This window comes from Polypterus senegalus, chromosome 1 (genome assembly GCF_016835505.1).
Source record: "Polypterus senegalus isolate Bchr_013 chromosome 1, ASM1683550v1, whole genome shotgun sequence".
In the NCBI taxonomy this organism is placed as follows: domain Eukaryota; kingdom Metazoa; phylum Chordata; class Cladistia; order Polypteriformes; family Polypteridae; genus Polypterus; species Polypterus senegalus.
This window is the reverse complement of record NC_053154.1, coordinates 328,544,155-328,565,604: the sequence shown is the minus strand read 5'-3', so window position 1 is coordinate 328,565,604 and position 21,450 is coordinate 328,544,155. Positions and strand designations below refer to the sequence as shown.

Below are 21,450 nucleotides of genomic sequence, written 5' to 3'. Positions count from 1 at the left end.
CATTTAACCATATATAACTTGGCATATGCTGTCATATTTCTGAGATGGTTTCACACATGAAATAGTTTTGAAGTTATTTGTGATTGATGCACCCACATTTGCACACCAACTATTTGGCCTCCCTGTAACTATGTTAGTTGCCTCGTGTTCCTTTGAAAACACAAACATCAAATTGTTAATTGTCAGACTTCTTCTATAGCAGACACATTTTGTATTGCTAATTGGCAGCCAGCCCAATAGGACTCACCTTTAAAGTTGCATTTGTAATTGTGATTTTATTACTTCAAAGTTGAACTCCTTTTTATAGGGTCATTCTTTTATTTTGTCCAGCTCTTGTAGGTGTGTTGCAATGTGACTCTTCTTTAAGTTGTATTAGGATTCTGTGTACAGTGTACAGTATAGTGTGCCTCTTGTCACTGCTTAGTTCAGGTTCCATTTTCAGCTAGGAATTTCTGCTAAAATGTGAAAGTGTTTATTTCTGTTAGTGTGGGATTCTTACCCAAAGCTTTTGGATTGAATGTTTTAGTATTGGTGGGATATGCTATACTCCTTGTATCCATTTCAAAATGAACTTATATAGTGTGTAGTTCTAATGTTTACTTTCTTGTTCTGTTGTAGAGAGACTTTCATGTTTGATTATACTAAACACTGCAACACTAATACCCAAATAATTGACTCAGACCTATAGTAACTGTTCACAAATGAAAATGCCACATACATTTTTAAAATTATCTTTTATCTTTGCCATGTACAACTATACTATATACTTTACACCAATGGAATACACTTACACAAATGCATATACAGTAAGCCTTGAGTTACAATCTCATGCTAAAGTATAGGCACTTAGTATTCTAGTGACATTAACTTTTTTATTTGTATATTTTACATCAGGATAAAACTCCACAGACAATAAAATACCTGTTTGTATTTGATGTCAGCCAAAATGCTATCCGCACAGGCTACCTGAAGATTATTTGCCCCATTTTACTTGAAACTTTGAATATGTAAGTACTTAAATTTATTGTTCCATACTGTCATTTAAAACCTTATTTTTCATGCTGAAAGTTTAACATAGAAAAGACTAGAAATGAATTTGTTACAGGTTCAAATTATATCCCTAATTCATTTGTGCCTTATTTAAAAATGAAAAATCTTTTTAAAATCTTCTTGGCTGGGATTTTGATAAACATAAAATAAATGGTTTTCAATTGAAAATTCCCTACTTATATTTTTTTCTTTTTTCTTTTTTAGTTTATCAGAAAATTCACAGGCACAAATTGGATTTATTACCTTTGACAGTACTGTTCATTTCTATGATCTTGAATCAAGTCATTTTCGCCCTTTGAATTTAGCAAAGACAGACACCAAAGGTGAGCATTTATTTCTCAGACCTGAGAGCTATTGAGTGGTGCCTACTCTGAAGTAATCATTACATATCACAGAGATGGAGAGAATGCTACACAAGTGCTTTTGTTTCTAAGATTTGCTCATCTTTGTGTTTTTTGATTTTTGGTGCTTGTTATTTCAACACCATTGTGTGGGCTTGTGTGTAAGATGGCATTATGATGGGTTATTGCTCTGTCCACGGCTATTTGCAGCTTTAAATATAATATTGCTGAGATAGGCACCTCCCCCCATCATCCTAAATTGGATTATGCAGGATGTACTTACATTCTTTTACTTACTTACTTTTAAACAAAAGAGGAGACATGACTGAAGTGTTTAAAATTATGACGGGAATGAGTACAGTGAATCAAGACTGTTATTTTAAAATCAGTGCATCGTGATCACAAGGACACAGTTAGAAACTTGTTAAGGTTAAATTTTGCACAAACATCACAAAGGTTTCCTTTACATAGAGAACAATATACACATGGAATAAGTTATCAAGTAGTGTGGTAGACGGTAGGAATTTAGGGACTTTAAAAAGTCGACTTAATGTTATTTTTGAGGAGTTAATGTATGTATTTTTAATTTTTTTTTTTTCATAGTATGAATTGTTACCTTACATACATACCTGTACACACACACACATACATAAAGAAATCATTCTTTAAAAAACTATACTCGATTAGATCCTCTGTCTGAAGATGATCCTGTTCAGTGGATACAGTGGATTTTCCATGATTGACAGGAGCCTGCTCAGCGCCTGTCGCTCTGCCACAGATGTCAAACTGTCCAGCTCCGTGCCTACAATAGAGCCTTGCCTTCCTCACCAGTTTTTCCAGGCATGAGGCATCCCTCCTCTTTATGCTGCCTCCCCAGCACACCACCGCATAGATGAGGGCGCTCGACACAACCGTCTGATAGAACATCTGCAGCATCTTATTGCAGATGTTGAAGGACGCCAGCCTTCTAAGGAAGTATAGTCGGCTCTGTCCTCTCTTGCACAGAGCATCAGTATTGGCAGTCCAGTCCAATTTATCATCCAGCTGCACTCCCAGGTATTTATAGGTCTGCACCCTCTGCACAGTCACCTCTGATGATCACGGGGTCCATGAGGGGCCTGGGCCTCCTAAAATCCACCACCAGCTCCTTGGTTTTGCTGGTGTTCAGTTGTAGGTGGTTTGAGTCGCACCATTTAACAAAGTCCTTGACTAAGTCCCTATACTCCTCCTCCTGCAGCCCACAATAGCAGTGTCGTCAGTGAACTTTTGCACGTGGCAGGACTCTGAGTTGTATTGGAAGTCCGATGTATATAGGCTGAACAGGACCGGAGAAAGCACAGTCACCTGCAGCGCTCTTGTGCTGCTGACCACAATGTCAGACCTGCAGTTCCCAAGACACACACACTAAGGTCTGTCTGTAAGATATTTCATGATCCATGCCACCAGGTATGAATCTACTCCCATCTCTGTCAGCTTGTCCCTAAGGAACAAAGGTTGGATGGTGTTGAAGATGCTAGAGAATTCCAGAAACATAATTCTTACTGCACCACTGCCTCTGTCCAATTGGGAGAGGGATCAGTGTAACATGTAGATGATGGCATGCTCTGCTCCCACCTTCTCCTGGTATGTAAACCGCAGAGGGTTGAGGGCATACTGGACCTGTGGCCTCAGGTGGTGAAGCAGCAGCCGCTCCATGGTCTTCAACACATATAACATCAGGGCAACAGGCCTGAAGTCATTCAGCTCACCAGGACGTGATACCTTTGGGACTGGGGTGATGCAAGATGTTTTCCAAAGCCTGGGACTCTCCACTGTTCCAGGCTCAGGTTGAAGATGTGCTGTAGAGGACTCCACAGCTCCAACGCACAGGCCTTCAACAGTCGTGGCGATACTCCATCTGGACCTACTGCTTTGCTGTCTCCTCAGCTCTCTGCTCACCTTGGATGCTGTAATTGTGGGTGGGAGGAAACTCTCTCCTATGCTGGTATCAGCAGAAGGATGGGTGGAGGATGCATTACTCTGAGGTGAGAGTGAGAGTGGGTTAGGGTGGTCAAACCTGCTAAAAAAGTTGTTCATCAGGTTTGCTTTCTCCCTATCTCTCTCAATGGAGGCACCCCACTTCAAGCTGCAGCCAGTGATGATCTTCATCCCATCCCACACTTCCTTCATGCTGTTATTCTGCAACTTTTGCTCCAGTTTTCTCCTGTACTGCTATTTCGCTGCCCTGAGCTGGACTCGGAGTTCCTTCTGCACACACTTGAGCTCATGCTGATCACCTCTTTTAAAAGCCTTTTTCTTCTGGTTCAAAAGGCCCTTGACGTCACTTGTAATCCATGGTTTGTTTTTAGAATAGCAGCGTACTCTTCTTACTGGAACTACAATGTCCATAAACACGTTGATGTAGTCAGTAGTGCAGGCAACAACCTCCTCAATGTTCTCAAAATGTGACCCCAGCAGGATAATCCCAGTCTGTAGTTCCAAATCAGTCTCTCAGAGCCTGCTCTGCCTCAGGGGACCACTTCCTGAATGAGCGTGTGGTTGTAGGTAGCTCCCTCACTCTTGGTTTGTAGTGAGGCTGAAGCAGAACCAGGTTATGATCTGATTCCCAAGCACAGGCAGCGGGGTGGCACTGCATGCGTCCTTAATGTTTGCATACAGTAGGTCAATAATCCTATTTCCCCGGGTGTTACAATCATCCTCGTGTGTCCTGCTTTGTGCTCCATTTAATATTATCGTTATTTTACCAACAACCCAGTTTTCCACAAATTACTTAAAATATGGAACCTATGCAGGGCACTTGAAGATAGAAAAGCTTTTAAGCATTGCTCCTCTGCAAGATAATCACCTTTTTCCACCTTCTCAAACAAATTCAGTGTTCAACTTATGGACAACACTAGGGATTAAGACACTTTGAGATCTTCATATAGACAATGTATTTTCATCTTATGAACAATTACACTCCAAGTTGAACTTTTCAGCTACACACTTTTTTTCCTGTATGTAAATTAGAAGTTTTGTTAAAGGAAATCAACCCAGCTTTCCACATGTCACACTTGTATCAATCCCAGAGGCCGTACAGGTTAGCCTTCTTAAGATTCAGAAAGCATTTCAACAGTAAATACAAATATTTCTAAGAATTTACTTTTCAAAGATCCTAAGGGACAGTGGGAAAAAGAACTTTCAATCAGCATCTCAAAAAAAGAGTAGAACTCAGTTTTATATAGAATGTACTGTACTTTAGTCCTATATTTGCCTAGCATTCCATAATTCAACTTAAGGTCTTTCATCAATCACATTTATCTTGTTTAAAATTGTTCAAAATTTACCCAGGGCAAGTCCCAATCTGCAAGTACTACCTTCTAGCTCCAGCTTTACCAGGTCATATGCTTTGGGAATGGGCTAAATTAACTTTATTTTGAACAAAAATCTTTACATACTTCTAGACAGCTTCAGTGTTACAGTCTTTCTAATTTTATTACCAGCAATTTCTGGTGTACTCCTGGAAGGCATTAAAGTGCATAGGGATAAGTTAGTTATAGCATATACTACTCTACTAGTACATAGACTTATCTTGCTTAATTGAAAGAATTCCAACCCACCTTCTGTAGCTCAGTGGGTAAGCAATGCTATATATTACCTTAAATTAGAAAAAATCAAATTGTCTCTTAGAGCAAATGTACAAACATTTTTTAAAACATGGAAAGAATTCATTAATATTATTTTAGAACCTGTGATAAATTCTCTCATGCTATTAATTGCTTTATCAATTTTTTGCTCATGTCTCTTTTTTTTGGATGGGGATTGCATTTTATCTACTTTTTTTATTCTGTAGTAAATTACTATATCTCTTATGTAATTGTTTCGTGTTAAACTTAGTAGGATACACTACCATTGCAATGTTTTGTTATTTCTAAATAAATAGGGGGCTTTGCCCCCTGCTCGCTTCGCTCGCCAACCCCATGGCCTACACTACGTGCCAGCCACTTCACATCTGCCGCTCACATATGTGGATTTCACTTTCACCAACCAACAAATCTTTTTAATTCTTGCAGATATGCCTCTTCATTGGGAAGAAACACTACTTTTCCCTGATGGCAACACGAGTAATAATTTCCATTTGTTTGCGCTAATGCGATCTTTATTATCATTTTTTTGAGACTTTCGAATTGTAGTACTTTCATTATCTCTAAGCTGCTCTGCATGTGTATCGTGCCAACATTTTTGAATTCTTTACGACATTCTACTTTGTCTTTAATTTACAGCCCTGGACGTGGTTAAATCTCTTGACACAAACTTTTGTCTCACGGGACTTGACAGTATCTCTCTGAAAAAATCATGTCTCATCCCAAGCTAAAAAGTCTCATCTCGTCCCAGGATTTTTTTATATAATAGAGAGAAATGAAATTACATTCAAAAAGAGTTACTGCTTTACATTGCACTGCTCCTACTTTATAAACAATCAGTCTAAAACATGACACTTTACAAATCTAAAAAGAATACTGCTCAAAGCAACTAAATTGCTTTTAAATACATGATGAAATATAGAAAAATAAATTCAATGTAAACAGGGAACCCAAACATATACAGTAATTAATTTTTCAAGCTTAAGGCAGCTGGTGTTGTTAAAGTACTGAGACTCAGCTTCGTGTTTTGGGGCGCAAGATGGGGACTCGCACTTCACAGCACACACGTGCGCGCGCACACACACACAGTCACAATGCTGTAGTAAACAGTATACGCTCGTACGGATGTTGACTATATGAGTGAGGCACACAGACTCAGACGGAGAATAGGAGACAATTGCCGTCAAGAGAAGAGAGAGAGCGCTGCGCGAAAGCAAGAAAGATAAGGAGAGAGAGAGAGGCGAGTGCCAGCGAGCAAGATAAGGAGAGAGAGTGAGACGCGCGCGCGAGAGAGAAAGGCTTTCCTAATCAAGTCCAATCAGTATAATCAAACACAGCTGGACTCAAATGAAGGTGATCTCAAGGATGAACATGTGAACTCCACACAAATATAAATATATGAGTGTCACAGCAAAGGGTCTGAATACTTAGGACCATGTGATATTTCAGTTTTTCATTTTTAATAAATCTGCAACAATTTCAAAAATTCTTTTTTTTGTCTGTCAATATGGGGTGCTGTTTGTATATTAATGAGGGAAAAAATTAATTTAAATGATTTTAGCAAATGGCTGCAATATAACAAAGAGTGAAAAATTGAAGGGGGTCTGAATACTTTCCGTACCCACTGTATGTATATATATATATACAGTATATATATCCATCCATCCATCCATCCATTTTCTAACCCGCTGAATCCAAAGACAGGGTCACGGGGGTCTGCTGGAGCCAATCCCAGCCAACACAGGGCACAAGGCAGGAACCAATCCTGGGCAGGGTGCCAACCCACCACAGGACACACACAAACACACCCACACACCAAGCACACACTAGGGCCAATTTAGAGTCACCAATCCACCTAACCAGCATGTCTTTGGATTGTGGGAGGAAACCGGAGCGCCCGGAGGAAACCCATGCAGACACGGGGAGAACATGCAAACTCCACGCAGGGAGGACCCGGGAAGCGAACCCAGGTCTCCTAACTGCGAGGCAGCAGGGCTACCACTGCGCCACCGTGCCGCCCCAGTATATATATATATGGTGGTATGCAGCCCGGACACAGTCAGGCGGACACCGCTGGTTTGCACTCAAACACACATTAATTCATCTTATTTACAGTGCACACTTCCCAGTACTCACGTACCAATCACCCTTAGTCTAGGCCTCACACAATGCCTCTTTTCTCTGACCGCCTACACTCCTCTACTCCAAGCTCTGTCCTCTTCTACCCAACTCCAGCCATTGAATGGAGGGAGGCAGCCCCTTTTATCTTCACCCGAATGTGCTCCAGGTGTCTCCCAATGAACATCTGCCTGGTGTGGCAGAAGTGCCGGCCGTGTACCCAGAAGCACTTCTGGTGTCGCTGGTCTTCTTCCCCCCAGCACTTCCGTGTGTGATGGAAGTGCTGGGGACCAGGGCTCTCCAAGCATTCGGGCGCCTGGCGGTGACCACAGGCCCCTATAGGGTTGAGCTTCCATGCTTCTTTTCCGTGGTCCCCATAGCCCCCAGGGTAATGAAAATTGCATAATTATATCTGGACCACCCTGTGTGTATATGTATGTATATGTATAACCCTAACCCTAAAATCAGTCTATAGCAGTTTTCAAAAATATAAAAAGAGAGTGTTTAGAATGTGATTAAAGAGTCCACAGTTTAAAAATTTAAAGAGACAGTGTTTAAATAAAGTCAAAAGGTGCAAGTTTTCGAATTGCTGGTTGCTTACTCATGTGTCCTTTTGGTAGCAGGTTAATCAGTGTTAGTTCACACAGTTCACATTTTGACTTCTTTTTTTTTAAGTCCATTTTCTTATTTTATATGTATTAATTAAAGGACAGTTCAGCCTCATGCCTGGACAAACTGGTGAGGAAGACAGGCTCTATTGTAAGCACAGAGCTGGACAGTTTGACATCTGTGGCTGAGCGACGGGCGCTGAGCAGACTCCTGTCAATCATGGAGAATCCACTGCATCCGCTGAACAGAATCACCTCCAGACAGAGGAGCAACTTCAGCGACAGACTGCTGTCACCGTCCTGCTCCACTGACAGACTGAGGAGATCGTTCCTCACCCACACTATGCGACTCTTCAGTTCCACCCGGGGTTTGGGACATTAACATTATCACTCTTTAATATTGTTTTTTAACAGTATGCTGCTGCTGGAGTATGTGAATCCCCTTGGGATTAATAAAGTATCTATCTATCTGGTTGGCTTATTTTTATGCCAATGCAATTAAGATGCCTCTTCTGTAGTTAATAAGACCATAAATGATGTTTTGTTTCAGCCTGTGGAGAAGAAAAGTTATTGGTGAATCTGCTTGAATATAAAGCGGTATGTATTAACTTTTTCTAAACAAAAATTCTAGCATAAGAAATTGAAGAAGACAATTGTTTGGACATACATGAGAATGCACTTTATTTTTATCTGTTTTTAAACAGTAACTGAATTTTAACAATTCATTCCTTTTTCCAAATGCACTTGTGTTTTCTATTATTCAGTGTGTCTATATGATCTTAGTATGGAGGCACAGTGTTTATTAAGCTGCCTCGCTACTCCAAAAATGGGATTGAAATCCTGACACTGTCATTGTCTTTGTGACGTCTGCAGATTTTTGCTTTGGCTCTATAAAGTTTTCAAAGTGTGTTCTGTTTTTTGTGCTTTGTCCCAAAAATGTACACTTTTGGTTAGTTGGCAAATCTAAAACTGGCTAAGTATGAGTAAATGTTGATATCCAAGTGTTGATCGTCTGTATTGGATTAAGTGAGTTCCATATAAACAACAACAACATTTATTTATATAGCACATTTTCATACAAACAGTAGCTCAAAGTGCTTTACGTATTAAAGAATAGAAAAATGAAAGACACAATTATAAAACAAAATAAATCAACATTAATTAACATCGAATAAGAGTAAGGTTCAATGGCCAGGGGGGACATAAAAAACAAAAAACTCCAGACGGCTGGAGAAAAAGTACAGATACAAAAAAAAGTACATATATAAAAGTACAGATGAATAGAACCACCTTGTTACATTAGTATCAGTAAATTCCATTGTTTATGAAACTATCATCTGTGCATTTGTGCATTGAAAACTGCATTAGTGTAGTGGTAGCTGGTTTGCAGCTCCATTACATTGTGACTGGCAGAACCTTTTCTATCGTGCCTCGGCGAATTACACTTCTAATCAATATAAATAGTTGAGTTGAAAAAAGTATTGGCTAGGCAGGCACTATGACTTCATAGTGAATACCACGGTGGTTTGTTAACCATAAGATGTCCTGTTGAGTTGCCAAGACTGTACAAGTAATGCTTCTTCTTTGTTGCTTTTTTTTTAATATTACGTTTTTACCATTATTGCCACCATTTTGGACGGTACAATTGTAGTGCTGCATATTGCTAGGCACAGTAACTCATGGCAGGCATGTTCTGGTTAGCTGGAGTTAAGCAAAGTTAATATTGGCTACAGCTTTGGCATTGTTTACAATTTAGTGGTCTCCCATGTTGGTTAAAGCCAAGATCATCATGGCCCATTGTCTTGTTCCAAGCTAGGTTCTGTCCCCTCAGTTTGGATTTTTGAACACTTTTAACTTGTGCTACATTATTTCAGCACATCATCAATGCTCATCCATCCAATTTATACTAATTCAATTCCGTATTTAATTGCTGCAAAAATTAATAAAAACAGCAGGTTTCGTAGTTTTGAAATAATCTTGTTGTTGTTTCTTTAGTAAGTGAATTGAGTATCATTTCACAATAGTTGCAGATATTCCTCCTATAATTTGCTTATTCTGCATTAACAATACTGAAGGGACTGACCAGAGAAGTCCTTGGGGAGCCATATGCACTATGGCAGCTTAAAAGGAGCTGTGCTGAACAGTGAGGTAGCTTGGACTGGAAAAGAGTGAAGAAATGGACGGCATGGCGAGGAGAGTGCTAATCACTGCACCACTCACAAGACAGTTAAATCTGAAGGCAGTCAGTGTGGTGTAGTGGTTAAAGGTTTGGACGTCAAACTCTGAAGTTGTGGGTTTAAGTCCTCCTACTGAGACTGTATGACGATGATCAAGTCACTTGACCTGCCTGTGCTCTAATTTTAAAACCAAAGGAATGTAATCAGTCATAAAGGTTTTAAGGCGCCTTTGATGAAGATGTCAACCAAGTAAGTAAATGCAAATGTCAGATAAAATGGTGCCTCACTTTGTACTCTTCTATGATGATTCCCTATCATACATAGATACAAATTTGACAGATGTGAATGAGTGCATGATTGGATGAGTGTGTCCAGGAGAGAAAGAAGAAGTGTGTCTGGACAGCTCTGTCTGGTGTTTGTGTAGTTGGGGGTGGCTTGCTGCCTGGTCCAGCCTGGTTTGACCCAAAGAGTTTCTGCTGTGTGAGAATTTGGCCCCAGGTCAAATTTACTATTTCATGACCTCTGTCTTAGAAGAACAGTCCTTTAACAATCATTAGTGAATATGACCTAGGCTATGTAATGTCTCTTTTATTTCTGCAACTCAGTTAATTAATATTTGCATTTCTGAATTTTTATGGAAAGTTCTCGAAGGTCATGACAGTCACTGCCCACCATGTTACTCTAGCCAAATCATTTCAACTGCTTGTGCTTATATTGTTAAAATCATTCACAAAGTTGAAATAGTTATTTTCTTAGAAAGTTTTTGAGTTACTACTTGATTCCAAAAATATATCATATGTATTTAATATTTATTTTATGCACTACTTTTTCATGGGTTCACTTCCTGGGTCCTCCCTGTGTGGAGTTTGCATGTTCTTCCCATGTCTGTGTGGGTTTCCTCCGGTGCTCTGGTTTCCTCCCACAGTCCAAAGACATGCAGGTTAGGTGCATTGGCGATCCTAAATTGTCCCTAGTGTGTGTTTGGTGTGTGTGTCCTGCGGTGGGCTGGTGCCCTACCCAGGATTTGTTCCTGTTTTGCGCCCTTTGCTGGCTGGGATTGGCTCCAGCAGACTCCCATGACACTGTGTTAGGATATAATGGGTTGGAAAATGACTGACTGACAACTTTTTCTTGTGTGAAGATCATGAGCATAAACTAACTAATTTATGTATCTGAACTATACACATGTAAAATATTTACAGGTTAGTTAAACTTGTACTCTTTAAATAAAAAAATCTATACATTGCAACACTAAGTGATTTGTGTATGCTTGTTGGGGTTCTAAAGCAAACGTCTGATGCAATCATTTTGGGATTAAACAAATTTAATTAATCACCAAGTGAGTGACTGATTTTGTTATGCTTTATTTTGGATGTACTTTATTAATCCCCGAGAGGAAATTGTCTTTTCACACTTCACATCTAAGTGCAGGTCATGTTCACCAGCTGATATTTTAATGCTTTTCTCTTGAAGTCACAAAAGCTTGATTGTGTGTTTTTGTCTTTTAAGATTGTAGGTCAATTCTTGGAAGAACTTCCCATATTCTTTGAGGATACTACAGACACCCTCTGTGCTTTGGGTCCTGCATTACTGGCAGCTCAGAAGCTACTTTCACCCACTGGAGGGCGCCTTTCTGTGTTTTTGTCCCAGCGGCCGAATACTGGATGTGGTGCTTTACACATGCCAGGCAGAAGCTGCTGCAAAACTGCTGCCTCGGTAAATGATTTAAAGTGCTTTTTTTTTATTTGTTTGTAACATTTGTGTCATATTGCATGCACTAAAACATAGATGTTTGGAGTTTCTAATCTTATTTTAATAAAAATCAAATAGTGATCCTTTAAAAAAAAAAAAAACTCTAATTGTTTACCGGTAGTCAAGGACACACATTGTAGACTCCAGCTGTATTAATTAGTCATTTTTTGAATGCACTGTTTTTGTCCAAAAAGCAGAACAAACCACTCACAATGCTGAGAAATACATGACTTAAGGATCCAATATCACATGAAAATAATTGCTATTAATGCAACTATGATAGAGAAATCAGTAGATTTATATATCTCAAAGAGTGCATCCATTACCATACTTGTTTTCTTTCGAATAAGACCTTGATGATTAATATCTATTATTAACAGTTTCTTAGATTATGTAGAATGTGTTACTTTTTTCTTTTCATCAATTGTTTCACTGGTATTTTGTGATTTTTTTTTTGCCCTATTGTGAAATATGTCAGGTTACTTTATTTTGACATTTAAAGCAGACAATTTAAAAAAATATATATCTTTTCTCTAAAATGGTATTTAAAAAAAGATACAGTTTTATGGACAACTTTTATAAATAATATGCCTGATGTACAGAATTTATTACAGGATATCTAATGCATGTGTCCCTTAGGACAAAATATAACTATAAATCCCATAATGAGTTCAGAGTCTCGTTCACAGTCTTCTGTTAATTTTAAATCCAGTTCACATGATAGTTTATGTTTTTGTTTGTATAACAGAATTTTTTTGATAGTCTTGAAAGGTAACTAAAAGTCATAAAAACTTCAATTGAACTGTAAGGGTAAATTTATTACTGTTTTCTTAGGGCCTTCAGAGACCCTGTGTTACTTCAGATTTCTACAAAGATCTAGCCCTTGAATGCTGCTTACAACAGATAACTGTAGATCTTTTCTTACTCAGTCGTCAATTCTCAAACTTGAACTCTTTGTGTGAGTATTACTTCTTAGACATTTGAATATTCTTACATGCAGTCATTATATTGGTTCTTTAAAATTACTTTTCAGCTCAGACAGTTAAGCACTTGCTCAGCATGCCTTGTACTTTTGTAAATAAAAGAAACTGATCCAAACTCAACTTTGTAAAGACAAAGTTTATAAATTTCCAGCTACTGGAACTGCTGTATAGATGTTCATATCTACCTAGCTTAAGGAAAAAGGCCTTTTCTGCTAGTTGCTATATTACAAGGTGTGTTTTGAATTATAATAACATATCAGTGATTTTTATTTCAAATATTCAAACATATACTTTACTATATTTTACATATATTATGTATCCCCTTGATTTTTAGGTATTTTTTTGTTCAGTAAGCATAGTGAAATGTATAAATTTCCTCACCAATGAACACCATTGTACAGGACAATATATATATATATATATATATATAGTATATATAAAATAATAATACATTTTATTTATAGGGCACTTTACATTAGCAGTAAATCTCAAAGTGCTACATAAAAAGTTTAAACAAAGACAGAGCAAGATAAAAACAGAGATAAAACAACAATAATTTTATCATTTTTGTTAATACATTTTCCTAAATAGAAAAGTCTTTAGCTGTTTTTTAAAACAGCCCACAGTCTGCTGTGTTCTTAGGCTCTCTGGTAGGCCATTCCAGAGCTATGGAGCAGCGGCTGCAAAGGCTCGGTCACCCATTGTATGAAGTTATATATATATCATTCAAGCACTTTAGTTTTTACCTTTGCTGTGTGTGAAATATTTTAAAAGCTATACTGTCATATGATTTCTGGGTATTAAGCCAGGGATTGAACATGACCCAAGTAAGGCCTTCCAAAGAAATGTTAATAATGTTTATATTGTTTAAGTAATGTCTTGTTTTTCTGGAAGAAAATCCATCCATCCATTTTCTAACCCGCTGAATCCGAATACAGGGTCACGGGGGTCTGCTGGAGCCAATCCCAGCCAACACAGGGCACAAGGCAGGAACCAATCCTGGGCAGGGTGCCAACCCACCGCAGGACACACACAAACACACCCACACACCAAGCACACACTAGGGCCAATTTAGAATCGCCAATTCACCTAACCTGCATGTCTTTGGATTGTGGGAGGAAACCGGAGCGCCCGGAGGAAACCCACGCAGACACGGGGAGAACATGCAAACCCCACAGGGAGGACCCGGGAAGTGAACCCGGGTCTCCTAACTGCGAGGCAGCAGCGCTACCACTGCGCCACCGTGCCGCCCTCTGGAAGAAAAGACATGTTTAAAATAAATATTGTTCTAATAAGAAAGAACCGCCAATCATAGTCAGTCCTGGTCATTAAAAAGCCTTTCAATTAATTTTTGTATTCAAAGTTCTGATGGTATAAAAGTGTATCCTGAGACATGCATGTGCTACTGCTCTCTATGTGCTACTGCATATATCAATGAACTGCTTAGGAGATTTTATTGAGCTGCTAAACAGAGACTGCATCTTGTTTTTTCCACAATCTATAGAAAAATTTACTTGATCCCTAATTATGGAGAGCTGTTATGGCTGAAAGTTTGTGTTACAACTATTTTGTTTTTCCAAAAGACAAAAGCTAGCCTTCCACCAGCCTCCTTGTTTCTGATCTGTTTCTGTCACGTTCGTTTAAGATATTAATGATAAATGTTTCATAAACTTAAATTGTATTTAAGAACTTTATTTCAGAGAAATTGAAAAAGGTACCATTTATATGTTAAACATTCTCCTTTATAAACACTAAGATTTTAGTACATCTATATATATAAAATTCTTTTTGCGTTTGAAACAGAAATTACGTAAGACCACGCGAAACGGAAATTACGTATGACCACAGAACATATTATAATACAGGACCTAATCACTTCGTTTGTGGACTCCATTTTTATATCGTCTTTATGAATTGTTATTATTTGTGTGAGAGTTATTTAACTAATATTGAAAAGAAGTTAACACAAACACACCGATCTATCCCATAGAAGTGCGCCCCGCGTCGCCCTCTCCCAGCCCTCCTCTCTGGACTCAAGTGCTGAGTCGTCTGCCGCCAGGCACGTTCTGACAGAGAAATTTTATTTATTCGCCCATGTGACTGTCGTGGAATGTCAGGCTGCTCCATCGGGTCGAGAGCTTCTCAGTTTCGGACGCCCTTCTTTCTTCTTGCACTGTTTGTGACACTTCCAGTCCCCCTCGGCTCCTGGGAGACTGTAAATCTTTGCGAATGAGTGTAATCGGTGCAATCGAAGCAAAACTCTCTTTATAAATTGCACTGCACGACTACTTACTGTCCCTTAAAGTGAGTTCAGGTCACTAAAACCCCGCAACATTCAAGGTTGCTTTTGTGATAAATTCTTTTAAGATGATGGAGTGTTTACATCTAAGAAGATGTACTGATATCTTCATGTTAAGTTTTGGACTTGGGAATTGTTTGGACCTTCTGCCCGTTAAGCACGGAAGGGCAGTGTCCACATTTCTCAGAATAATTTTTCTCTTAAATCACAGGCATGTAGTGCAAGGTTATCAGGCAGAAATTTGCAGGATCGCATAGAAAATGTAATTTCTATACCACAACGATCGTGTAGCGCCTTTCACAAGGGATCTGCTACTGAGAGATGATCCAAATACATTTAAGCTGCTGTTAGTGCTACTGACCTGTTGTGTTATAGCGCCTTTAAAATGTATTTTACCCGAAAGCACTGCAGTACTGCTCAATGTATCTTTACTTCTTACATGTTAATGTTTACTGTTTAATAATTTATATACTACATTTTATTTCTTTCCCTTGCACTCAGTGAGCGAAGCCACTGGGTAATCAGCTATACCTGTAGATATATAAATTAGTGTTTTTTTTCTGTATACAATTGTTTCTTTGTTATTATTTCATGCTGCTAAAAACATCTTTCAGAAAAAATTAAAAGTAAGAGCAAAACAAATTATGTTTCTCTTTCTGTTTTGGAAGCACATATGTGCTGTTCTTAAAAGGTTTATACTTAGAAATTCTGCTTTCCATTTCTAGTCTTTATGGCTCTGAGAATGGATTTACAGAATTTAGATACTAAGCAGCAGCACCAGTTCATTATCTTTGTAGTTTTTTTTTTTTAAATTTAGTTTTTTAGACATTCACTATCTCTCATGCATATATCTCATGTAACTAACTTCATTGGTGAAAAGACTTTCTTTCTAGGTTCACAAATGGCTCTCTGTACTATTACCCAGCTTTTCACTCAGTTCGTAGTCAAGAGCTGTGTGAGAAGATTCAGAAGGAGTTTCATCTTTACTTAAGTCGCTCTGTTGGTGCTGAGGCTGTGCTTAGAGTATCCTGCACAAAAGGTATGTCTTCTTTTGCAAATAAAAAATGTCATGGATTATACTACGTTTCTTATATCCTCCACTAGTTCATAAAGTCTTTCTTCCTGTTGCAGACTGACAATGTATTTAGATCAGAATTTTGAAACTAGTCCAAGACTTGACATAGCAAATCCTCTGTTTCCCTACTTTTAATAGTTCTAATATTTATTTGTGATATCACTAATATGTCTGTTATATTTTTCTAAAATCACAAGTATCAACCAGGTTTACCTACATTGTTAAAAATTAAACATCTTTGTATAAACAAGTAAAAATATATTCACAGCATACCTTGATTCCTTATAAGGGCTGGCAATGACAGACCGTTACATATAAAGTTCTGTATTTATGACTGTCCCAGATTCATGTACTATCCTGCTAGTACTACAACTTCCAGAGTTCAGAATACAAATGAGAGCTGCATGAGAAGGAGGGCAGAAATAAATAACTAAAGTAACAAAGGCAACCAGGAATCAATATATATTCATACTAATACAAAAATCCTAATAATGAATGTTTGTTAATAGCCTTTTTCCTTTATATCTGATTACATTTTATGTAAGATTTATTAAATAGCAGTTTTTAAATTTTGATACAGGGCTTATTATAGAAAACTGTCTTGGCAACTGTGTCCAGCAATCTCCGGGTGTCTTCTGCTTGCCTACTGTTACTCCAGACACTCAGTTTGCCCTGCAGATGTCAATCAGCAAATGTCTGTTGACCAGCTCCTCTCTCGTCTTCCAGTCATGTTTGCTCTATACATCTTGCAAAGGTAGGTCATGATTTCAAAGGGACCTATTTGACTGGCAATATAGCATTTATATTTTCAAGGTGAAACTTTCTATTGTAGTTTGAAACAACTTGTGCACAGTAATTTTGTTAATGTGTTAAAAGGCCAGAAATATTAAATTATTTTGAAGTACAGTACATTGGTAAATTAACCTTTATTTTATATAGTGTCAGAGGTGGCTGGGAGTGGTACCCAGCCGGGATGCCCCGGAGGACCAAAAGAAGGCTTACGCCTCCCCAAGACCACATGGGGGCGACCGCCCTGGTGGCTTTGGGGACCACGGGAATTGAGCTTGGAAGCTCAACCCTATAGGGGCCCGTAGTCACTGCCAGGGGGCGCCCCACTGCCTGAGGAGCCCTGGCCCTCAGCACTGGGGGAAGAAGACCAGGGAGACCTGGAGTGTTTCCGGTTGCGCAGCCGATACTTCTGCCACACTGGGGAGTGCCGGCAGAAGGTGATCAGGAGGCACCTGGTGCTCATCTGGGTGTGTATAAAAGGGGCCGCCTCCCTCCATTTGATGGCTGGAGTCGGGAGGACAAGACAAGGTCTTGGAGGAGAGGAAAGGAGGTGGCCTGAAGAGATGAGGCATTGTGAGGCCTGGACTTTGGGGGTTGTGTGCACTATTGTAAATATTAGGTGTAAATAAACGTGTGGTGGTGCTTATACGATGTCTGCTTGTCTGTGTCTGGGCCATATCCCACAATAGAAACATTCATAAAGTTCAGAAAGTGAAAAATGACAGATTTCTGTTACAATCAAGAATACAATATTTAGATCGAAACATTTAAATTGAAGAACATATTTTAATATTTAAAATATCTGATGCCACTGTTGTTTTTCATTATATACTTCTACTTTATGAAGTGAATCATTACATTTCTTAAGAACAGCCCAAATTAGGGTGTAGCTTGTACTAATTCAGTCCTATTTTGATTTAGATTACAACTAAAAGCATATTTTAGCTGCATTTCAACATCTCAAAATATAATTCTATCAATGAAATGTACATTATGTTAACATATCTCAGATTTTTTCTACATGTCTTTATATAGTCAGCAGCTTGTAGTGTACCTTCCATTCAAAGCAAATGACTCTGATTTTAATGCATCATTCTATTGTCTGCTTAAGCTTACTCTTCAACTCACTTTAAAATGTTTTCCTTTTTGGCTTCTTCCACCTTCACCACTAATTTTCTTGTATATCACCTTGCTTCACAGCAAGATATTTTGTCTTCAAGTTTCATTTTTTCTATTTCTTAAGATACCTCTCATTCTCTTTAATCACTTTTTCTAATTCATCTTTATACTATATTGCCACCGCCACATACTGCATACCTTCCATTGTTTTTATTTGGAGAGCATTCTTTGTTTGCTGTTCACGTCAGATAATTATGAAACCTCTATCTGCCTTGTTATAATGGATAAAATATTTTAACTCTCATAGTTATTCCTGTGTAAGGCCTGAGAAGCGTAAAGGTAAAAATGTGAAAAAATGAGGCCCAGGAAGTTTACTTGTAGCAAAGATTTATGCAAACAGTATCATGGCTGATGGTGGTTTATCCAAAGGTCTAATCAGTGTAAATTGGTCTCATTCCACAACCTGTACATTTGAAAGCAACAGAATCCCATTATTGTAAAAGAGTGTTGTTGTTTTTTTGTTTTGACTGTGGACCAATGTAGCACAACATAATTCTTTGAAACAGAGAATGTCCTGAGACATTTGGTGAAATTACTTCTCTATAAACAGCCAGTAATGGAGATTCATTCATTTTTTAAATCCATCTGTTACTGAACACAGTCAAAGGAGGCTTGAGGCTTTACCTAAATGAATTGGGAATAAAGAACAAATCAATTCAGCACTTGGCATACTTGCTTACACCCTGACACTCACTCTTGCCAAGCCTGCTTTCAATTGGCAGTTAGTCACAGCCACTTGCCTTTGGGATATTGAAGGAAAGTGTCAAAGCAGAAATATAAATCCTGGCCCCCTGAAGCTGTGAGGCAACAGCAATCACATATGCACCTCTAACCAGTAATACAGTTATACAAACTCCTCCAAACTCCAAACCTAAATATAAAATGTGTCAGTTAAACCCCTAGGCAGTTGCTGTTACCCAAGGTATACATCAAGAGTTCCCAAACTTTTTTTGGCCACAGACCCCTTCACCAAAAACTTTTAAAACCATCGACCTCCTAGTCATTTACTTTACTTACTCAAATTAATAAATGTGTACAGTACTCGATATGAAATATTTCACTAGATATCAAACTTTTCATTTTAATCACTTGTAATTAATGATTGGAAAAGATAAAAGGACTACAGAATATGGCATTATCTTGTGCAACATATAATATCGAAACCTGCACTAATGAAAATTAAAGCAAAAAAATACGAGCAGAGTTTTTTTTTTTACATTTTTGATATTTCTGAAATAAATATGCAAATTCAAAATAAGTACAAATAGTCCAAGCTGTACTGTCTTCATTTCTTTTTTGGTTCAGTTATATTATTATCTGAAGAAATAAAAACTTTTATTAACAAACAATTTCAACTGCCCCGTGATAAAAAAAAAACAATAAAGTATGTACTTACTTGAAACATAAAATTTTTGTTCAAATTTGAATAAACTGTGTCCTCTGATTTTCTTTTTCATAGTACTGCTCCTCAATAAATAATTATATTCAAAGTTCAAATCACAAATAAGTACATGTCATATCAAACGAACCAGTTTATAGTGTTTTATGAAAGCATGACCGTACAAGACTGATAGATTCTGCTAATATCGAATATCCATCGTCCGCACTTGCTTTGATATGTTCGATATGACAATGCACGGACATGTTTGTGCTACATGTATTTTCATGCATTCTTACGTGTGACTCTTTTAATGACACATTTTACCTTTTCGTTCGCAAGTTTGGTATGTAATGTGTTTTTATCAAAAAAGTGTTTTTTTGAATTATTTTACTTCTTAATGAGGTACCTACTGGAATCATAGATATTTTAAAGTAACAAACAAATAGCAGTAGTAGGGGGGTCTATTTTTGCTGTCGTCGACCCCCAAATTTTTTTATTGAAACTATTGACCCCTAGAAAGTTCAAATCGACCCCACGCGGTCAATATCGACCACTTTGGGAACTCTTGGTATACATAAACTGAAACCTTCTCTAAACTAGAATGCGGTGCTTTGGTTTTGCATAACCAGCAGGATGCACTCATTCAGACAAGACAAAAATGAAACTTTCACATTTGGCAAAGTTAAGAAATTAAGCTGTTTCATTTTACTTAATATTGTGATTTTTTTTTTATAAAAACAGCATTGCATATTACTTCTTCCGACAGCTGTACTGTTTTTACATTTAGTAGACATTGTCATAAATATTTATTTTGCATAAGGGTATTTATTTCCACATTTATTTTGTTTGGCAGGGGAGCGACGTGTGAGAGTACTGACTTGGTGTTTGCCCACAGCGAAAACTCCGAGTGAGGTTTATGCCGGGGCAGAGGTGGAGGCAATCGTGGGAATTCTTTGTTACACTGGTAATAGCAATAATATACACGTTAATAATCAAACCTGTAAAAAATGTAGTCATGTGATCTTTAGAATATCCACATATCACCACTGAAATGTACTGTTATATGTTTGGAAGAAAATATCATAAAAATGTAAAAATTGCAGTTTCCTTTTAAGGGTTTATGTTTAATTACTTTATAATCAATGCTTTTTTCACATATGAAAAAAATGTAAAATTGTTAGTCAGGCAGTGTAATAGTTATGTAATGGCTAATGCATTAGACTTTAAGTAAACTTAGGTAAAGGCTTCAGCCAAATATCAGAATGTATGATTTGCTTTGTTCTGCTGGTCTGTGCCATTATATCTGCCTTTGCATTACTTTCTTTTGTTGATATTTATTATCTTAAACAAAGTGTGCTACTACAGGACACATATGAAAGGATTTCATAAAGATTATAACAGGAAAGTTTCAAAGTAGTAGTACAGACGCAAAAGGAACAGGTAGCTGTGCCTAAAGAATAGTAAAAACAAAAATAAAAGATGGTATTGCCTCTATATTGTATAGAAACAATTGGGTAAAATTTTGGCAAACTGACTTTAACAGAAACTAATATTTAGATGTTACCTTGGAGGGTCTGAAAGCCTTAGCTATTATCACTGGGAGTCCCAAAGTCCTAAAATCACTTCCACAAAATGCCCATTAAACCCAGCCTTGATAAACTGGGAAATTGGAAGTATGCACTGATACTGCAAGTTACCACACGATGAACCACCTCAGGATCCCAAATTAGGACCCAAGTGCAGACATGCAACTCCTCAGCACTTCTCTTGTTCAAATGGAACAGTGTGAAGCTTTTTACACTGGCTGGAGTGCCAATCCTGCCACCACCCTCCACATTTTCCCTACAAGTTTGAGGACCTGCTTGCAGGGCTGGATTCAGGTTAACGTCATAACCAGGACAGAGCAGTGCAAGGTATGGGCCTTGCTCAAGGGCCCAATGGAGTGGAATCACTTCTGGCATTTATGGGATCCAAACCAGCAACCTCCTGATTGCCGATACAAATCCCTAGCCTCAGAGCCACCACTCCAACAGTTGATAAACAAAGAAACATTTAAACTTTATGCAAATATAAAG

At 38.0% G+C, this 21,450-nt stretch overlaps 1 protein-coding gene across 2 annotated transcripts in view; it reads left to right on the top strand.

Annotated features, from left to right (window-relative positions):
* LOC120516270 (protein transport protein Sec24A-like) overlaps positions 1–21,450 on the top strand; it is a 71,329-nt gene that overhangs the window by 34,880 nt on the left and 14,999 nt on the right. For both annotated transcript variants that reach the window (XM_039737834.1, XM_039737825.1), the window contains exons 8-15: positions 895–1,007; positions 1,255–1,373; positions 8,291–8,337; positions 11,427–11,633; positions 12,504–12,627; positions 15,832–15,990; positions 16,607–16,780; positions 20,229–20,339. In XM_039737834.1, the coding sequence (XP_039593768.1) occupies positions 895–1,007; positions 1,255–1,373; positions 8,291–8,337; positions 11,427–11,633; positions 12,504–12,627; positions 15,832–15,990; positions 16,607–16,780; positions 20,229–20,339 (1,054 nt within the window). The remainder of the gene's footprint in view (positions 1–894; positions 1,008–1,254; positions 1,374–8,290; positions 8,338–11,426; positions 11,634–12,503; positions 12,628–15,831; positions 15,991–16,606; positions 16,781–20,228; positions 20,340–21,450) is intronic.